This window comes from Ambystoma mexicanum, chromosome 3p (assembly GCF_040938575.1).
Source record: "Ambystoma mexicanum isolate Mex_15411 chromosome 3p, UKY_AmexF1_1, whole genome shotgun sequence".
NCBI classification, from domain to species: domain Eukaryota; kingdom Metazoa; phylum Chordata; class Amphibia; order Caudata; family Ambystomatidae; genus Ambystoma; species Ambystoma mexicanum.
This window is the reverse complement of record NC_090925.1, coordinates 166585767-166602402: the sequence shown is the minus strand read 5'-3', so window position 1 is coordinate 166602402 and position 16636 is coordinate 166585767. Positions and strand designations below refer to the sequence as shown.

Genomic DNA, 16636 nt, shown 5'->3' with positions numbered 1-16636 from the left:
AGAATTTGGGACTTGTAGGTGACTGGGCATACCAGAAAGGCCAGGCTGGCCACCTTAACACACGCTAGCATTATTCCATGCTCCTTCTTATGACTTACTTTCAAAATATCCCTGGGGCACAACAAATCAACTGTTCTGTTGATTTTCAGAGCTGCCTTTGATTCTCCATACTATGTCAGAAGTAAGAGATACTATGATTGGTCTACTGAACTGAACTTAACTTTAGAATTCCACTCTAAAATGTGGCTGCAAATCTGCAACTACCACACTTTGTTTACATTTTATTTTAGTTATTGATGTAGCGTCTTTATTCTGAAAAAAGTGCTGAAAAATATACAATAATCAGTACAAAAAACTATAAAGGTTAAAGTGCAACCTAGACGCAACCAGCTCAAAGTAAACAAAGATGGATTAAGACAACAGGATTCAAACATTAAGTGTATAGGTCCAGGAAGAAAATCCAGGGTCTAAGATGGTTTAGGTGTTCAATAAAAATAGACATGAACCGATATCCAGTGGTGGAGCACTCGAATTTTAGGTTGAGAACCTGGAAAGAACTTAAGCAAAAAGGAGCACATGGTGGGTGTGGTGTTCTAAGAAGAAACTGGGTCGAGTGAAAAAGCATAGTAGGCTAATACAATGAAACTAGATCAGAGATAATCGGGTGCAACAGCATGAGCATTTTTGCAGATTATACAAATAAAATAAAGCTGAAAATCTGCTGGAATAGCAAACCTCCATAGCAGAGCTTGGTACCTTGAAAGTTTTACAGAAAACCCAAGAGAAAATAGGATGCAAATGGACGCATGCAACGTGGCTCAAAATGGAATCCCGACATGGGTGAACAATAATTAAGGCATGAAAGAACCATAGTTGGTAACAGTTTGGTAGATGAATGCAAGAAGATATTGAATGTTATGAATATTGAAAATGGAAAGGGTTGCACAGCAGAAACAATTTTGATTTTAGCAGGAAAGATTTGAATCGAAAGTAAAACTATGATTACTGCACTTTGAGAGATGAGCAATAGCACAGGAGGAAGATTAATGAACAAAGGGAGTGAATTGCATGAGAAGCAGAGAAAATGAGATGTGGCCCAAGAATAAAATGGATGACAACCATTGATGCAAAGCACTTTGGAAAGAAGGACATGCAAATGTGGGTATGCGTCGCATTAAAACGTGTTTTAAACCCAGAGCCCATAAGAATGGAAGCTAACGGAATACTGAACAGTGTGAAAAGATGTAGTCCCAACAAAGAACTGAAAAGAAGTGAAAATGGTAAAGTAGGACCTTTACAAGATGCCATAAAAGGATGATTCTGAAGATGAGGAGGAAACTAATCCAAAACAGAGCCTGTAATCCCTAATGAAGATGAGCAGCAAAGCAGAATAGAATGATCAACCTTTTTGAATGTGGTACAGAGCTCTATCCACATCAGAATACATGACCGATTGTGATGCAGTGCATTGTGAATTTAATCAGAGACTGAAGAGTAGTCTTTGTAGAATATCCAAAATGGAAACCAGATTGATAAGGAAATTGAATGCACTTCTTGGTAGGAGAAAAGGTGCATGTGTACAACCTTTTCCAGGACTTGGCCAGAAATTATAAGGCAAATGGGGAGTTGGCGACAGGAAGGGCAGACTGTAAGGTGTAGGCAATGAAAGAAAGAGGTGAGCTAGCTAGAATATGGAGGAAAAAGCTAGCTTTATCATCCAGTAAAGCTCACTGTTTAGCTAACAAGTGAAGAGAATGTGACCACTCCCAGTACTAATGACTTCTAATCGGGGGACGAAAAAACCGGAAGCAATTCTGATGCCTTTTTATTTATTTTTTTCTTTTTTTCTTTTTTTCTTTTCAGTTACTTGCAAACTGAGGCAAAAATCTTCAGATTCGATTGTAAGTCCCAATGTTATATCCTTTTGCTAGCTGGTCTAAAGGAGTTTATTGGTAGAGAAAAAGAAACCGTGGAATTGCAGTATTCATGCATTAAACTGGCATATTTGATTATTGCCAGTGTTTGAACACATTTTCTCCAAAAAGGTATGGCATGTGAAGAACACTCTGCAGGGGTCTGTGGCACTGTATTTAGGTGGAAAGCTACCACTCTCTCCACCATTCCATTGTTTCTATATTCAAGTGGCATAGACTTGAATCTGTTATTGGGCACACTGAACCCTTCCTCAGCCAACAGCCTGTACATTAATGCCTGACTAGTTATCTTGGGTGGGCCTTTCTCTCCACTTACGAGAACACTGAGCTCTGTACTACCTGCCCTGGCTCCGATGAGGTTACAGGGATTGCTCTAACCCCATGGAAGTTTGAAGTGTTCCCTTCCATTTGACAGACCAGTGGTGAGTGGGTTCTGTAAAATTATGGTGGCCTTAGCGCATCGTGGTCTGCCTGTACGTTAAGTTGTCTGTTTCTCATCTCCTTGTTATTGATGCCTTTATTTAATCACCTCTCATGCAGGTAGCCTCTCTGCAATGCGCTTCGTCACAGCCATAGACCTGGAGCAGCCGAATTTCTTAGAGCCAGTGTCTCGGGAGATTTGGAAGAGAATCTGGTCAACGGTCAGTACCTCTCCTCTCAACCTGCACCTCTAAGCAGTTTATCCTGCAATAATCTTATCTCCCCAGTTGCACTCTGTTACTTGGTTTTGTCAATTATCAATAACCTTGTAGTAATATTTTGTCTGCTGTTCTTGCTTGCTACCAGAAAAGGCACTACAATACTCAGTTTTCATGCATAACAAATATCTTATCACTGAAGCACTGAAAGCCATTCACAAGCTACCATTAAAGGAAAGAGCATAATTCCTTATATTGTTGCACCCAAACGACCTCTCCAGTCTTTTCTCTCAATACCAGCATGACGCCAGAGAACGGCAAACCTGAACCTTTAAAAATAAAAAAATAAAGAAAAATACATCCACACAACCGACCAAGTACAAATGATTTGGTAGCCGAACACCATATGTCCAAGATTTCAACCTCTTGAATGCTGTCCTGACGACCGTTCTGCGCCCCTCCCCCAAAATCCATTTAAAACTACTCTTACTCTGTACCCATTGCCCCAACAAAATGCCATGAATAGATGCAGTGAAATGACACTGGCGAGTTGAACAGCTACCCCACACATCTGAGCACTGAGTCTGGCTTTCTTAAATTCCAAAGGGATCTACAGAACATCACCTTCCTTCAGGTGTATGGTTGGCAATAGCGTTGTCAGCCAAACAGTCTTTGAAATCTGACTTCATGCTTACCTCATTGCTTTCCCATCGTGCCACACACCCATGACAGTCCATCATCACATAGTATTGGCTGTGGTGGGTTCTCCCATAGCAAGGCTATTCCATCATTTTCAAAGGACGCTTGGATAATGCCTTTTTCTTTTGGTTTAAAGGCTGTCATGATTTATTAGCAACTGGCCTGGCAAGCCACTTATTCTGCTTCCTGGAACAGAGGGCTGAATTCCACAATGAATGCCCACATTCCAAGGAATCAACTCAATGCTCTCCTGCATGCCGGATTGTGCCGGCTTGTGCTTTTAGTGACCAATTAGTCAAGCTTGTTTGCTCCATCTGATCCAACAGAGTTATCTTCTAGAAGAGTTGACACCAATTACTTCCCCCCCCCCTCATTGGTGCTCTCAGCTTGTCTCACAGCTGTGTGCCACGCTTTATAACTTCAAAATAATTATGCCGCGCCAGATAGGGGGCACACAACCCATATTTGTTTTATAGCCTTGTGTGTAATAAGATTACTACATGTGGGAAATATTACAGTATGCGTTTAAGTACTTTGGTTTGGTTAAACAGTGTCGTGCCACGGTTGAGATTTCTTATGCTTCAGCGACATGCCCTAAGCCGTGGCATTGTAGAATAAAGTAGCACTGCTTTTTCAGGGGGGGTCATTTAAGGGGCCTTTCAGATAACTACTGCTGTGATTTTATGCCAGTGCACTGTGCAGATAATTCACACTTCTCTGCCACAGAACCTGACAATTTTTCACATAATGCACCGTGCAGTATTAAAGTGTCGGGACCTAAAAGGTATATTAACGTTGTGATGAATAGCAACATTTTTAAATGATAGACTATTTTTGTGAATTTGACCATTGCCTAAAGACTTCGGTTGTTAGATTAGGCTTGAAGCTGTCATGGTTCCTGTGTGAATACACGACTAGATCACTATTAACTTTTCGTTTATAGCACATTGTACTACAGGATTTGACATGAGTTATCGAAATGGATAGGAGCTAATTAACCTCTGCTTCTAGCTGAGAAGAACCGGGTTCGCTTGATACCAAAACTGCCAGGAGCTACGTTTTGATGCCCTTGGCTAACTGGTCCCATACACATATATTCTACTCTATTAAGAACTACTGGCTTTTGTTCCCCAACTTTAGCTGGACTTATCCCAATGCATATTGCGAAGGCATCATGAAGCAAGACACAGACAACAAAAGATATCTATTAACTTGAATGTCAGGATGGTGGAAGGCCTAACTTGCCCTATGCCAAGGTGGGCTTTCACTACCTGAACGAAACTAGAGTCAAATGGTTCAACTTAAATGTGTGTCTGTGTCCAAAACCTATGCTTTCTCTCGCAGCTAAAGCTAACCGTGTGTAGGGATGTCAATAATCAAAGAAATGTTGATCAACACGAAGCTCTGAGCTTCTTCCAGCTCTTAGCTTCCTTTTCAGATTCCCTTTCCCAAGTATAAGAAAGGTCCAAAAAGGTTTCAGAATTACCTTTCTCACTTTCAAGGTAATCCAGTTAGTTCCACACAATCATCGGGGTTCCCTTCCCCAAGTTCCAAGCAACACAGTTCAAAGGAAAAAGGTCTTGAGGCTTTATTCCCAAGATAACACTTGCAGTTTCTCAAGCCTTAGGGTTCGCTGCCCCAAAACTTTAGCTCAGCCACTTGTACTTGTTTAATTCTTTCACAAGGTTTAACACATCTCAAGGTCAGCCTGACCCTCCTTTCTGGATTGCCTCATCAGTTCACTTGCAGTGGTTCTCCTTGGTCTATTTGAGAATGTTTTTGGTTCCCACAGTTCAGGGCTCACTGGTGTAGGCGCAGTTGTCAGACCACACGGTCTACCCATTAAAGGTTGTGCAACCAGGATCCCTAGGCTCCTCAGCCCACAGGTTCTTCTTGACTTGTCCCTGTGTACAGCCTCGCATTCCGTGTGCAGTCTCACATTCCCTTTGTTTCTCTTTAATGGCCTCTTGGCATTATGTGCAGTTTTACACTCCTCTGGCTTCTTCTGGTTAGCATTTTGGCTCTGCCGTAACGTGTCACACACCTCTTGCCAGTCTTTGGCCTTGCCGCACTGCATTCACGCATAAAGTTCACTTTGTGGTTGTGAGGAAATCGACCATCCACACAGTGGGTGTGCACTCGCCAGGTGTTTTTTTGAAATTTTATATGAAATTGAATAATGGTAGATTAACCTCTGGAAAATGTGTGGGGCTAATCTGCACACATCCTATGCTTACTGCACAACAAACACATAGACCTGTCTCCCCTGGGTTGACACAGCCTACAGGCACAGTCATTCCTGTCACATTTAGTTGGAATGTGACATACAGGAGTACTTCAAGGCATCTCAAAAGGGGAGGGCAAAACCTTCCTCCTGCCATGGCCAGCCTAATTAAGTAACAAAGGCTCTATGGATACGCCCTATCCTTTGTAGGCCCTGCTGGTGGCAGCTACGCATATTGATATTTAAGCAGTCCCACGAGAGGCCTGGTCTCAGGACTAACAAAAGACAGGAAACACCAACACATTTGATGCATCTGTGTGAAGCTGAAGCCAGCTCCCGCCTCTCTGTATCAAGGGCAGTGACCTGTCATGTCTGGTACATGTAGGCAAACCCTGCAGGGGACCCTATTCAGAGGGTAGTAGTATGTGATTTGATGGAGACAGTCTGTTCTCGCCACCAATTCAAGGGAGGCCTGCCGCTTTAATCCGGAACCACATATAGCTCCATTAACCAGATACCCTTTGGTCCAAAACAGACAGGATGATGGGTGGGACTTAGTAGTACATGTTTAACTTTCCTGTTGCAAAGCACTCTGGTTATGACCTCACACATACACAAGATTGTTGGTGGGGACTCCGGATTGGTTCATTAAGGTCGGCTTAGCCTACACCAATCACTGGGGTCAATTTGGCTTTAAAGGCGGGTCAATTCCCTCTTGGCAGATGTGAAGACTTTGCAAGGAGTAACAAGAACTCATTTGGACCCTGGCTGAAGGTAGAGTCTGCCTTACAGCTTCCACCAGTGAAGGAAGGCCAGGATTTCCAAAGAGGGAAGCAAGATCCCTCCCCTAAACATCAGGGAACAGAGGGAGATACTGAATCCTTAGGACCCTGCACCAGCTCCAGAACTAGTACCCGAGCGTGCCCGGCTCGGCTCTGCAAGCAAGCTTCCTAGGTGGGAAGTGCCAGAGAGTCTCTGAACCAAACCAAGGTACAGGCCGGTGCCTGCAACACACTCCTCTGCTTTGGGGCGCCCACCTTAAAGGACGACACAATCCCAGTGAGGAAGCTGGGAGGAGTGCATCGACAAGAATCAACCAGCATCCGCCTTAAAGGACATTCCAAATGGATTGTGTCCTCCCACGTATTCCTCCTCTTTGATATTCTATATCCAGCTTCAGCTGCATTGGATTTTTTAAAATTTTTTGGCAAAGGGCGCATTGCGTTGATGCAGTCGACTCGAGGTCTCTATGGCTCTGTCTCGTGGATGATGTCATTCAAGGCATATATAGCACGCGCAGTGCAAGTTGGCTTTAGTTCAGTCCAAGTAAGGTTACGCTTCGAGAAATTACTCCACGCTTCTTTTGTTCTATTCGCAAAATTGTCTTCTTCCTCAACGCCTACTATCCCGAAGACCAGGTTCAGGAAGTGTCGGAACCGCGACTCAATGCTGTCGATAAAATGAGTGAGTGAAAAGGCACTATCATCCAAGCCACCCTTTACTATTTTCCACAAGGATGAGGTTGTTCCGAGTGTTAAGCCTTCATTTTTACTTATTTCAGATTTTCATGTAGGATAGACTATTGTTTTGCCCACTTTCTATCCTCCACCTCATCCTGGCAAAGGGGAGGAGACATTACACAGATTGGATCCACGTAGGGCTCTAAGCTTCTACATCTCTAGATTATCCAAACTTCGTATTGATGATTAGATTTTTTATAGGCTATACAGGTTACAAACTGGGTCAGGCTGTGACAAAGCAGACTTATCCAGATGTATCCTTCTGGCAATTTCAGAATGCTATAGGCTGGCAGGCAAGGATCCTCCAGAAGGCTTAAGGGCCCATTCCACCAGGGGCATGGCTACACTTTACAGCTCTGCAAAGGGGTGTCCCGATCAAAAACATTTGAGGCAGCTACGTGGTCTACTATACACAAGTTCACAAAGCATTACTGCATTGAGTCTTCCCTGGTCAGGATGGTAGCTTTGGAAAGGCTGTCCTCCGTTTGTTTCATGGAAACCATTGATATCTAAATTCTTAACACCTCCACCAAAACAAACACTGCTTTGGGGGTCTATCAAAGATGAGGAATTTGTGAGAGGACATAATCCATTCGAAGAACAAGTTACTTACCCTTGGTAACGTTCTTTCGACTGGATGGTCCTCCCACGTATTCCTCAAAGCCCTCCCAGCCTACCCCACTGTAGAATTTCCCATGCTGGTACAGCTTTCGCTTGTTCAGTTTAGTACAGTCAAACCTGTGGTAATGCAGGTAATTTCTACTGTAAGAAAAAACAGAACTGACGCCAATGGGCGCTGCGCGTGCTACATATGCCTTTGATGACATCCTTAAGACGGAGGCCCTCGAGGGACATCAATGCACATCACCCTCTGCCAATTTTTCTTTTTTCTGGTGCTGGATATCGAATTTAAAAAATTAGGAATATGTGGGAGTAACATCCAGTCGAACGTTACCAGGGGAAAGTATCTTGTTCTTTCAAGCCCCCTCGAGCTATAACCGACTGCACCACTGACAGATTTCACGCCGCTGTCGCTAACGTCATCCGAGACTCACCAGTGCTTCAGACACGCCACCCAGCACTGAGACAACAATTCCTTACCCCGAGCTGCCGTGTAGGCCAGCCTGCAGCCGTCTGTCCAGCCTTCGCTGGCTGAACTGTCTGCAACCTGATACCTGCAGCTGTCTCCCGTCTTGAACTGTTGCAGAAGCTGTAAATCGCCCTGAACCCGACTCGTCCTGTCGAGCATCAAGAACTTCGACAAGCACAAGGTACATTTGCGGTTCTGTTCGCCTGGTCCTTCTCCGAAAGCCCCCAGTGACATTTTATGACCCATTGCTCCCTTTGTGCTAAAACAGTGTCCTTGAACTATTGCGATTAATTACTTTACTGACTACCCTCCTGTCAGTATCCAGAGCGCATCCCCTTTCCTTCTTGAAACTGTCCTCTGCTTTCCTTAACAGGGTGGGTTGTATTTTGTAGTGTGCTAGAACTGTCGGTTGTGATAATAATAAACTAGATATTTGTATACAACCTTGACTGGACAGTCCCATTTATCGTTGTGTAATAACCAACGATCCATGACCTTGCGGAGATAAGCCTGCTTTTCCGTCCACGTTACCAATACTGGACAAGGTTTATTATTTGCCTGTGTCTTGTTGGGATGGAAATGAGTCTTGCACCTCCCCCCCCCCCCCCTGCCCCCCTCACCCTTCCCAGGCTCTTTAGAGCGGGGCGAATCCTGTAGGAAGCCGTGCAATGTACTAGGGGGGAGAGGGCCGTGCTAGGAAACCCACTACAGATACAATATTGCAGGAATTATAGATGCATAGACTTAGTGCACGCATTTAAAGAGATCCCATTTTATAATTGACGGAGACACATTCAGTTCTACATGGCTGCGCAGTAAACGTAGGCACGGCGGAGAAACCTGAACTGGTCCAAACGCTGAGGACAGATGAGCCTGCGCTGCAAATTCTCACAAACTTCCCTTTGTCCCTTAACTGTTGCAATTACTTATCGCAGAAAGGTATGCGCCCTGCAAGGCCATGGGACAGCACCAGGCTCCTCCCGACGCACATTCCTCACAGCCAGGCCAACAGCGGACCTCCAACTCCAACCTAGGCCACCAGGAGTAATGGCACCCACAACTGACCCTGTCCAAGATTCCACGATTGTGAGTGACCCCAGCCCGCCAGCGATAAAACCAATGGTAATAAAAGATCTGAACATGGACAACCTTTTCACCTCTTCCCATAAATACACCCTCTAGATCAAAAAGATGGTGGAAGCCTTGGGTGTGAGGGGGACAATATAGACAGAGCACAGAATGTGTGGATCGGCATGATTGTTACTCCCCTCACCTGGTGCTAGTTCTCAAGTCTCCCAGGTGCATGCCATAATGATGTAGTAGCATTAGTGTACAGAAGTAGCCACGGAACAGCAACATGTGAAGAGCCTGACCTTCAGTCCCTGGGAGATGATCCCAGCTGACTCACGTGGGAACAGACATACTGCAGAGACGGGAACCAATCATAGTCTGGCATCCCCTATGGAGCAGGACCTTGTATATGCTCTCACCAATCAGTTGTGCGGGTTTAGACCCTATGGGTGACGTCTTTAGTGAGACTGTGGACTCTTATAATGTACTGTTCATGATGATTCAGACAGAATATTCTCGAGCAGCAGAGTCCTCTGCTCACAGCCTGTATTTTGTACAATCAAACCTTGTTATCCTTGCAAGCAATCTCTTGCCTTTTTCCTTAGAGGGTTGTATTATTTCTGTCATGAGCGTAAAGGGACTTGTCTTCTGTTTCCAATCTGTTCGGATCCCTTCTGGTGTACTAGGTGGGAGGCTGATTGATGGTTTAGAAACCGATATTCATCCCTGGACCACTGGCGCCCGGAAGTTGATTAGTCACGGTGGTGTTCTTGCTCTATGGCACTCACAATTGCACTCTTTTCTATATGTTGTTTTCATATGGGCTATTTCTCTTTGGCTGTCTTGGTATTTGCATAGCCCATAAAGTTATACTCTATTCCATATTAAATTAGCCTAATTTTAAGTTTCAGTTCGGTATTCAATATGCTTAATTTCAAATTTCCTTTCAGTTTTATAATTCGTTACCTATTCACAGCCCGCTAGGAACGACCCGGCTGTCGAGTGCCTCTCCCAGTCACTCACTGTTCTTTGGTGGCTGTGGCTGCTTCTTTCCTGCTTTGTAGGTTGGCGGGCCAGCTCCTGCGAGCTTGGCTCGCACACCAGGGCTTGTCTCGTACAAGCGGATAGCTCTGCAGCCACTGTATGGACGCGGAAGGCGTCCTGCTTTCTCCTGCAGTTTCGTAGCTCCAGCTGCTGGTTCCTCGACACAGAGGCTCCCACTTCTGTGAAGGCCCATCCTGCCTTGGGGCTTGACAGACTCTCTGGTGCTGCTGGGTAGCATCCTGGCTCCTCCGCAGGTCCCACCATGGCTGGCTCCTTCGAAAACGTGTCCTCTGCTGGTCCCCTCCCCATAGGCCTCCCTGTTTCTCCCTCTGGTGTTCTCTGGCTCTTTATACACCTGCAACCACTTAACAGGTCGAAGGTGTGGATTCTCGATTAGGTTTGCACGACTATGAATAAGGTGACATGCCTGACTCGCCATACTCTGCATGCATAGTCCTCGTCCCAGTACCAGAGGTGTATTGTTCATTTCTCTGTCTCCTCTTCCTGGTCCCAGTACTTTCAAAGGTTTAATGTGAGGATATGAGGGGAGAGGTCTTGCAGTAGCCCAGGAAGGTCGGGGGAGGGTTACGTCTGTCAATGTGGAAAGGGGATACCATGTCTCGGCTGTGGGTACTCCACTCCCAATCTCTGAGGACCCTCCACCCAGGTGATCCTCCCTTGCTTCTCCACCCCCATGGTCAGGGTCCAAAAGCAATGGCCTTTCCCATGCCACCTTGAGAAGAGGATCCAGGGGGATTAGGAGTGAGGGATACCCTCAGGTCTCTCACAAAATATATACACCTATGTGGAAACCAGTTGACAACTGTTCTCTATGGCTTGGAAAAAAAAATAATCTTCCACTAATACATACATGGTCATCAACTGATGGAGGGTCTAATCTATCAACATAGTACTGTCAACTTGTATTGGCCTCTGTAGTATATTACATTCCATTAAATATATAACATTCATTGATAATCGAGTGATTTATTATATGCACACACGAAATTAGAACTGTCTCATCAGCATATAAAAACCATAGACCCATCCTATTTACAACACATTGACTATGCACTGTCTCCTTCCAATTTCATCATTAATATATAGCGTATTCGCTTCTGATCGCTGAAGGAACATATTCGAGGCAGACCGACAGTTCAGCTGTCTGTTACCCGACATGTTTCTGTCCGTCTCTTGCTGCTGATCTACATCAGGGAGTATCAATTAGGTCCATAATGTATCCTGCATATCATCCTCCAGTGTGATGCCCAAAACATGTCCTTCTACTGGGTCAAGCTGTAGAAATAACTGAACTCAGTTTACCTCTACAATTATCAATATACTTATAGCTCCTGCTTACTGGGTGATGCCTTAGCCACATGAGCTGCTTTTGGCTCCTTCTAATCCAAAATTTAGTTCAGTCTCTGGACAGAATTTCACATAATTATAGCCTTATAAGCCTGAAACATTAACAGTGAAATAAATTTGGATTTGACAATTTAGTATAAGCTTATGTCACAAATTCTTACAGAAGTGCATTTTTGTAGAACTGGTAACTGATGATTGCAAATATCCTATTTGTTAGAATGGATTTCTAAACCCTGCTCTGGTGAACAGATGTTTAGGGGGCCATCAGAGGGAAACACTTCTGGAAAGATAGTCAGACCAATTCACGGTAGTGTATTAAGGTGCTAATTCGGTGCCAGTCGGGGCTGCACCTACCAACTGCAAGAGTAAAGAAAGGGAAGAGTGGGGGCAGCTAAATGGGAATTGACAGTTATTTTAAGCCACAGAAGACCTGTACAAAGGGCTTCACTGGGAACGGTAGGGGGTAATGGTGCATTGGGTGTGCACACAGTCCAAGATAATGTCCTATGATTGGTTAAAGGGAAGGATAGAAATGGCACCATCCTAAATGCACGTAGTGGGAAATCCCTTGGGCGGGCTGGACCTGGGAATCTTTGATCTGAAGCATATGACCAACCTGACGGGGATCTGCAAAGGGGTGACGACTCATCACGAGAGAAAGCAACAGAACTAGACAACATAACTAGAACAAGGTGATGCAATTATAGGGTGGTCAGCCAAACTGTCAGTACTCACCGGTAGACTGGATCCTGGACTAGGTTGAATTAAGGCAGCAGTGTAACCTGGACCAAAGGGTCCCAAGTCTCCTCCCAGAGGCTGACGTTCTGATGATCTACTCCTCTCCTTTGTTAATCAACAGAGGTAGATCAGTTGAAAGAGCGATGGAAGAACCAACTCTACCGGGTGTACGCCAGGCTGCAAGAGAAGGGCAGGTTTTAGCAGAATTTCCTAACAAAAGTATTAGAGGGAAGTAACGTAGAAGAGAACTAACCTTGCTAGATAAGGCGTAGTAACATCAATGATATTCTGGTTGTGTGGAGTTGTTTTCCCAGGGTGGTTCACTCTCTGGAATTGCAAGACAAGGAATGATATACAAAGAAATGAGGAGATGGAAAAGCTGTTTTAAGGTATAGATAGATCTCTTACCTACTGCACTAGGTGATGACAGGAAAGGAAGGAATGATCTTGGGAAGGAGTCCAATAATCCAAGGGGAAAAATGAAAGCGAAGGAGGAAGGCGGGTTAGTGGTAATTCGTAAGGACATACGTTCCTGGGCGGCACGAGGACGCACTACACAACGGGATGATGCACACATGGGTAAAAGCAAGGCGTCCTTAGTTCTCTGCAATCCAGAATATAGGTAGAGATACCCTTTGAACTCCGAGAAGGAAAGTACATGCAAGCAGAAGAGAAACTGACTCACTGGGCAGAGAAATTGGGGAATAGCAACAGGTCAGGTTTATCAGTCAAGAAGAAACTGTACCAATTCGCAAGACTGAGGCAATCCGAGAGTGGTAGCAGGTAGGTCAAAACACCGGGCAGGCAGCAGCAGTACCAGAGCAGGAGACAGAAGCAGTCCGGGAGCAGAAGCAGGTAAAGTCGGACACCGTGCGAGCAGCAGAGTTACAAAATCAAAAAAAAACACAATCCGGGCTGAGAAATGCTGAATCGTTAACCTGGATACAACATAGATGCAAGCAAGCACTAACTTCAATCGGAAGCAGTGATGCGTATGGCTGATTGAGACCTATGGGAGGCTAGTAATAGAGGGAGCCACATGATTGATCACATGATTGAAGGTGACCGTAAGCAGTGCTGTAGTGGAATGCAGCGCTGCTGCAAGAAAACCATACGACTTGAGTGCCCCCAGTCGCAACAGCAACCCCCAATGCTGTGTAAAAGAAAACTCATGTGACGAACACCGGCCGGGGGGGCCCACCGCGGGGAACCCATGTCTAGAGAACATGTGTAGAGAACACCTTCCTCGGGGCGGAACCATGACACAAACTAGCCTCCCTACACGGCAGCTGGGAGGGTGGCTCTGTACCAGTGTGCCGGTCACATTACTGCTGATGTCAATCGGCGGGCAGCTTTGGGAGAGGAAGGCTGAATGGAGTGGCGTTCCTGGGAGAACCAATCAGACGGTAAGTACATGAACTCTGGAGAGGTGGCCAGCCTCCAAGTATCTATCGCTGAGTTCATCCAACAGGTATCGTGCAAATGTCCCCTTTCCCACGAGCTGCAGGCTGTCTCTGTTCTGTTTTCAATTGTGCTGACCAATGGCAGTGTATTTCATTTCCAGCAGTCAGAAAAAAAGTTGTTCCGGGATGGGGTGTGAATAAATGTGGTACCACATTGGGGAGGTATTGTAATTGTGCTTCATACAGGACACCAGTACCACCACGCTTATCATGGCGTTACCCTACAAACTTGCTTAAAAAAAAAACATACAGGACCAATAAGAAACATAATATGCAAAGGAAACTTAATGAAGTAAGCAATATTGACCAAACAAAAACTTGTTTGCTTACCTGGCACCTCTTCAAATACTACAGTTGAACAATTGGACACATTAAGTCATATAGAGGAATAATCCAATAGGATAAAAAAGTCTCTCCTGATTTGATTTTGATTTATTATTTGTACCGCGCACAGGATACCCGAAGGCTTATAGGCGCAACAAAAAACAAAGCAAAATGACATAATACATACCAATAGACATTCTAGCATAAGATCCAGACAGAACGAAAATTGACAAGAAACACAAAACGGAGGCATGACAATACAGGAACAATCAGCGTACAAGAAAGGAGCAAGGTCAACGAGTTCCATTTGGGGAAAGGCCAAACACTATGGCAGTGAAAAGCAGACTCTTAAGAAGGACGACTGTGAAGCGTACATTAAATGGCAGAATAGCAATAAAGGGGGGGGGCACTATAGTATTCAGAGAATCAAATTATATTTCGTAGCACCTTTGGGCAGATATTTACAACGTTTGAGATGGGTAGGTAGGGTGCTATCCCCACAGCCAACTAAGATGCAGTCACTATTGATGAACCATTGACAACAACAATGGGGAAACACGTTTTGAGAGAAATACTTGAATTATCAGAACAATTTTGAAATAAGCATGTTGATTAAGAGAAATACAGTGTGAAGTAACACTAACGCAATTGTCAGTAAGTTGATTTCTATAAAAGACTCGCCACTAACTCTACAACATTTAGGTTGGCGCATTGAAGTTTTCTTCCCATCATATCCACTTTTCTTAAAAATGGGGTTAACACAGGCTGTTCGAGAAGGAGGGACGGGAACTAAGACACGGGTAATGCTGCTGCTACAGAAGGGAGCCCATTATGTGCTCTGGCAAACAATGGACTGGGACAACCTAATATGTAGCCTGCCCTCCCTCATAGCCGGGGCCAGTAAATGGATACAGACACTCAAAAAGACAGCGGGGTGACACTGGCCATAGGGGATATGAAAAGCTTGTTTGCTGCAATTATCAGAGAACAGGCAGACAAAATATGGAATCGGGCTTGCTATAAAGGAGTGAAATTGAGCACCAATGCTCATGACAGAGCTCCATTTAACAATTGCCAAGAACATGTCTGGGAAGTTTTAAGGAGCATGTATCCAGACAGCTATGACCTTGGGACAGTGATGGCTTACAAAATGAAAGGTGGCGATGACCCATACAAGTTCAGGATTTATCAACTCAAGAGACGCCAAGGTCCTGGGACGAATGCATACCATTGTTCTATCACATACTAGTAAAAGGACTCCCAACAGAAGTACAGGATTCCTTGGACAAGGTAGTTGGTATAGAAGCTAAAGGCTGGCCTGAAATACAAGCGACAATAGTACAACGGGGAAGAGTAGGATATCTAGGCTACAGGGTTTTCGGACGATGCTACATATGGCACATGTGGCGCGTACCTGTCGATTTTATGCAACAGGCAATCTAAGTGGCACAACAGGGGCTCCAGTGGCAGCAGATGCAGTGTCCTCCACGACAGATGCAATCAGCGCAGATGCCAGCACAGCAGGGAGGAGTGCAGCCCCAAGGAACGACAACCGACACGCGGTAATGATCCCAGCAATGGTTGAGCCACCCGCAATAGGAGGCAGAACTACATTAGTGCTGGGGCAAAACGTGGTGCCCCATTACACAGGTGCCAGTGTTATAGGAGGGACTCCCTTCCCGTTGAACAATACACAGCAATATGGGGCCCATAGAAAGTCTGAGTGTGTAAAATCCTAGCAGTAGCCGGCGACCCTGAAGAGGAACCAGAGTTAGCAGTGAAAATAGGACCAATAGTCCTCATTTCTAATAGATGTAGGAGCAACCAAATCCTGCATTAGGGAGTGGGGATTCACATTATCTAACAAAGTGATGGATATGCAGGGATTTTCTGGGACGGTGGTCATGGTTACAGTATCAAAAGATTTACCACTAAAAATAGTGAAGCACCTCGTAGTGTCCTTACTGTACGCCAATCAATATCTTGGGGAGACTTACTCAGCAAACTGAATGCAACCATGTCTTTCACAGAGAAAGGGATGGTGTGCTCCACGCCCGGCATTTACTATGCCAAGGTAGCAGCTCTTCTCTTGGGAGCACACACGCAAAGCACCTTGTGAGCTCAGCCACTATACCACAGCGTGTTTCTGTACGGGGTCGAAGTTCTGTTAGGATGGGTCCCGGGAATACAGGAGAAGGTTTTCTGACTAGCTTCGGAATTCCTCTTCTGACTACAATGTCAGAAGGAAGGGGAAAACAATGGTGTTAACAGCTCGAAGAAGCAGTAATACGCAAATACATGGTCATTCTGTGTGGAACAGACAATGACAACATGGAGTGGTGAACAGTGCTGTGCATTGATCCCACCTTGACAATATCGGATGAACAGTTGTTCACCGATGAGGAGCAAGGGGAGTTGGCGTTCCAGATACAGATACCTTGCCCAGTTCAGATATTGGATAAAATGGTGCCCATTTTCATACAATTAGTGAAGAAGGAAAATAAACAGACCAGAGGCAGGTGA

General features: G+C 45.0%; 1 protein-coding gene across 2 annotated transcripts in view; it reads left to right on the top strand.

The window, feature by feature from the left end:
• Window positions 1–16636, top strand: part of GSTK1 (glutathione S-transferase kappa 1) — a 395651-nt gene that overhangs the window by 218186 nt on the left and 160829 nt on the right. For both annotated transcript variants that reach the window (XM_069650560.1, XM_069650561.1), the window contains exon 4: window positions 2475–2575. In XM_069650560.1, the coding sequence (XP_069506661.1) occupies window positions 2475–2575 (101 nt within the window). The remainder of the gene's footprint in view (window positions 1–2474; window positions 2576–16636) is intronic.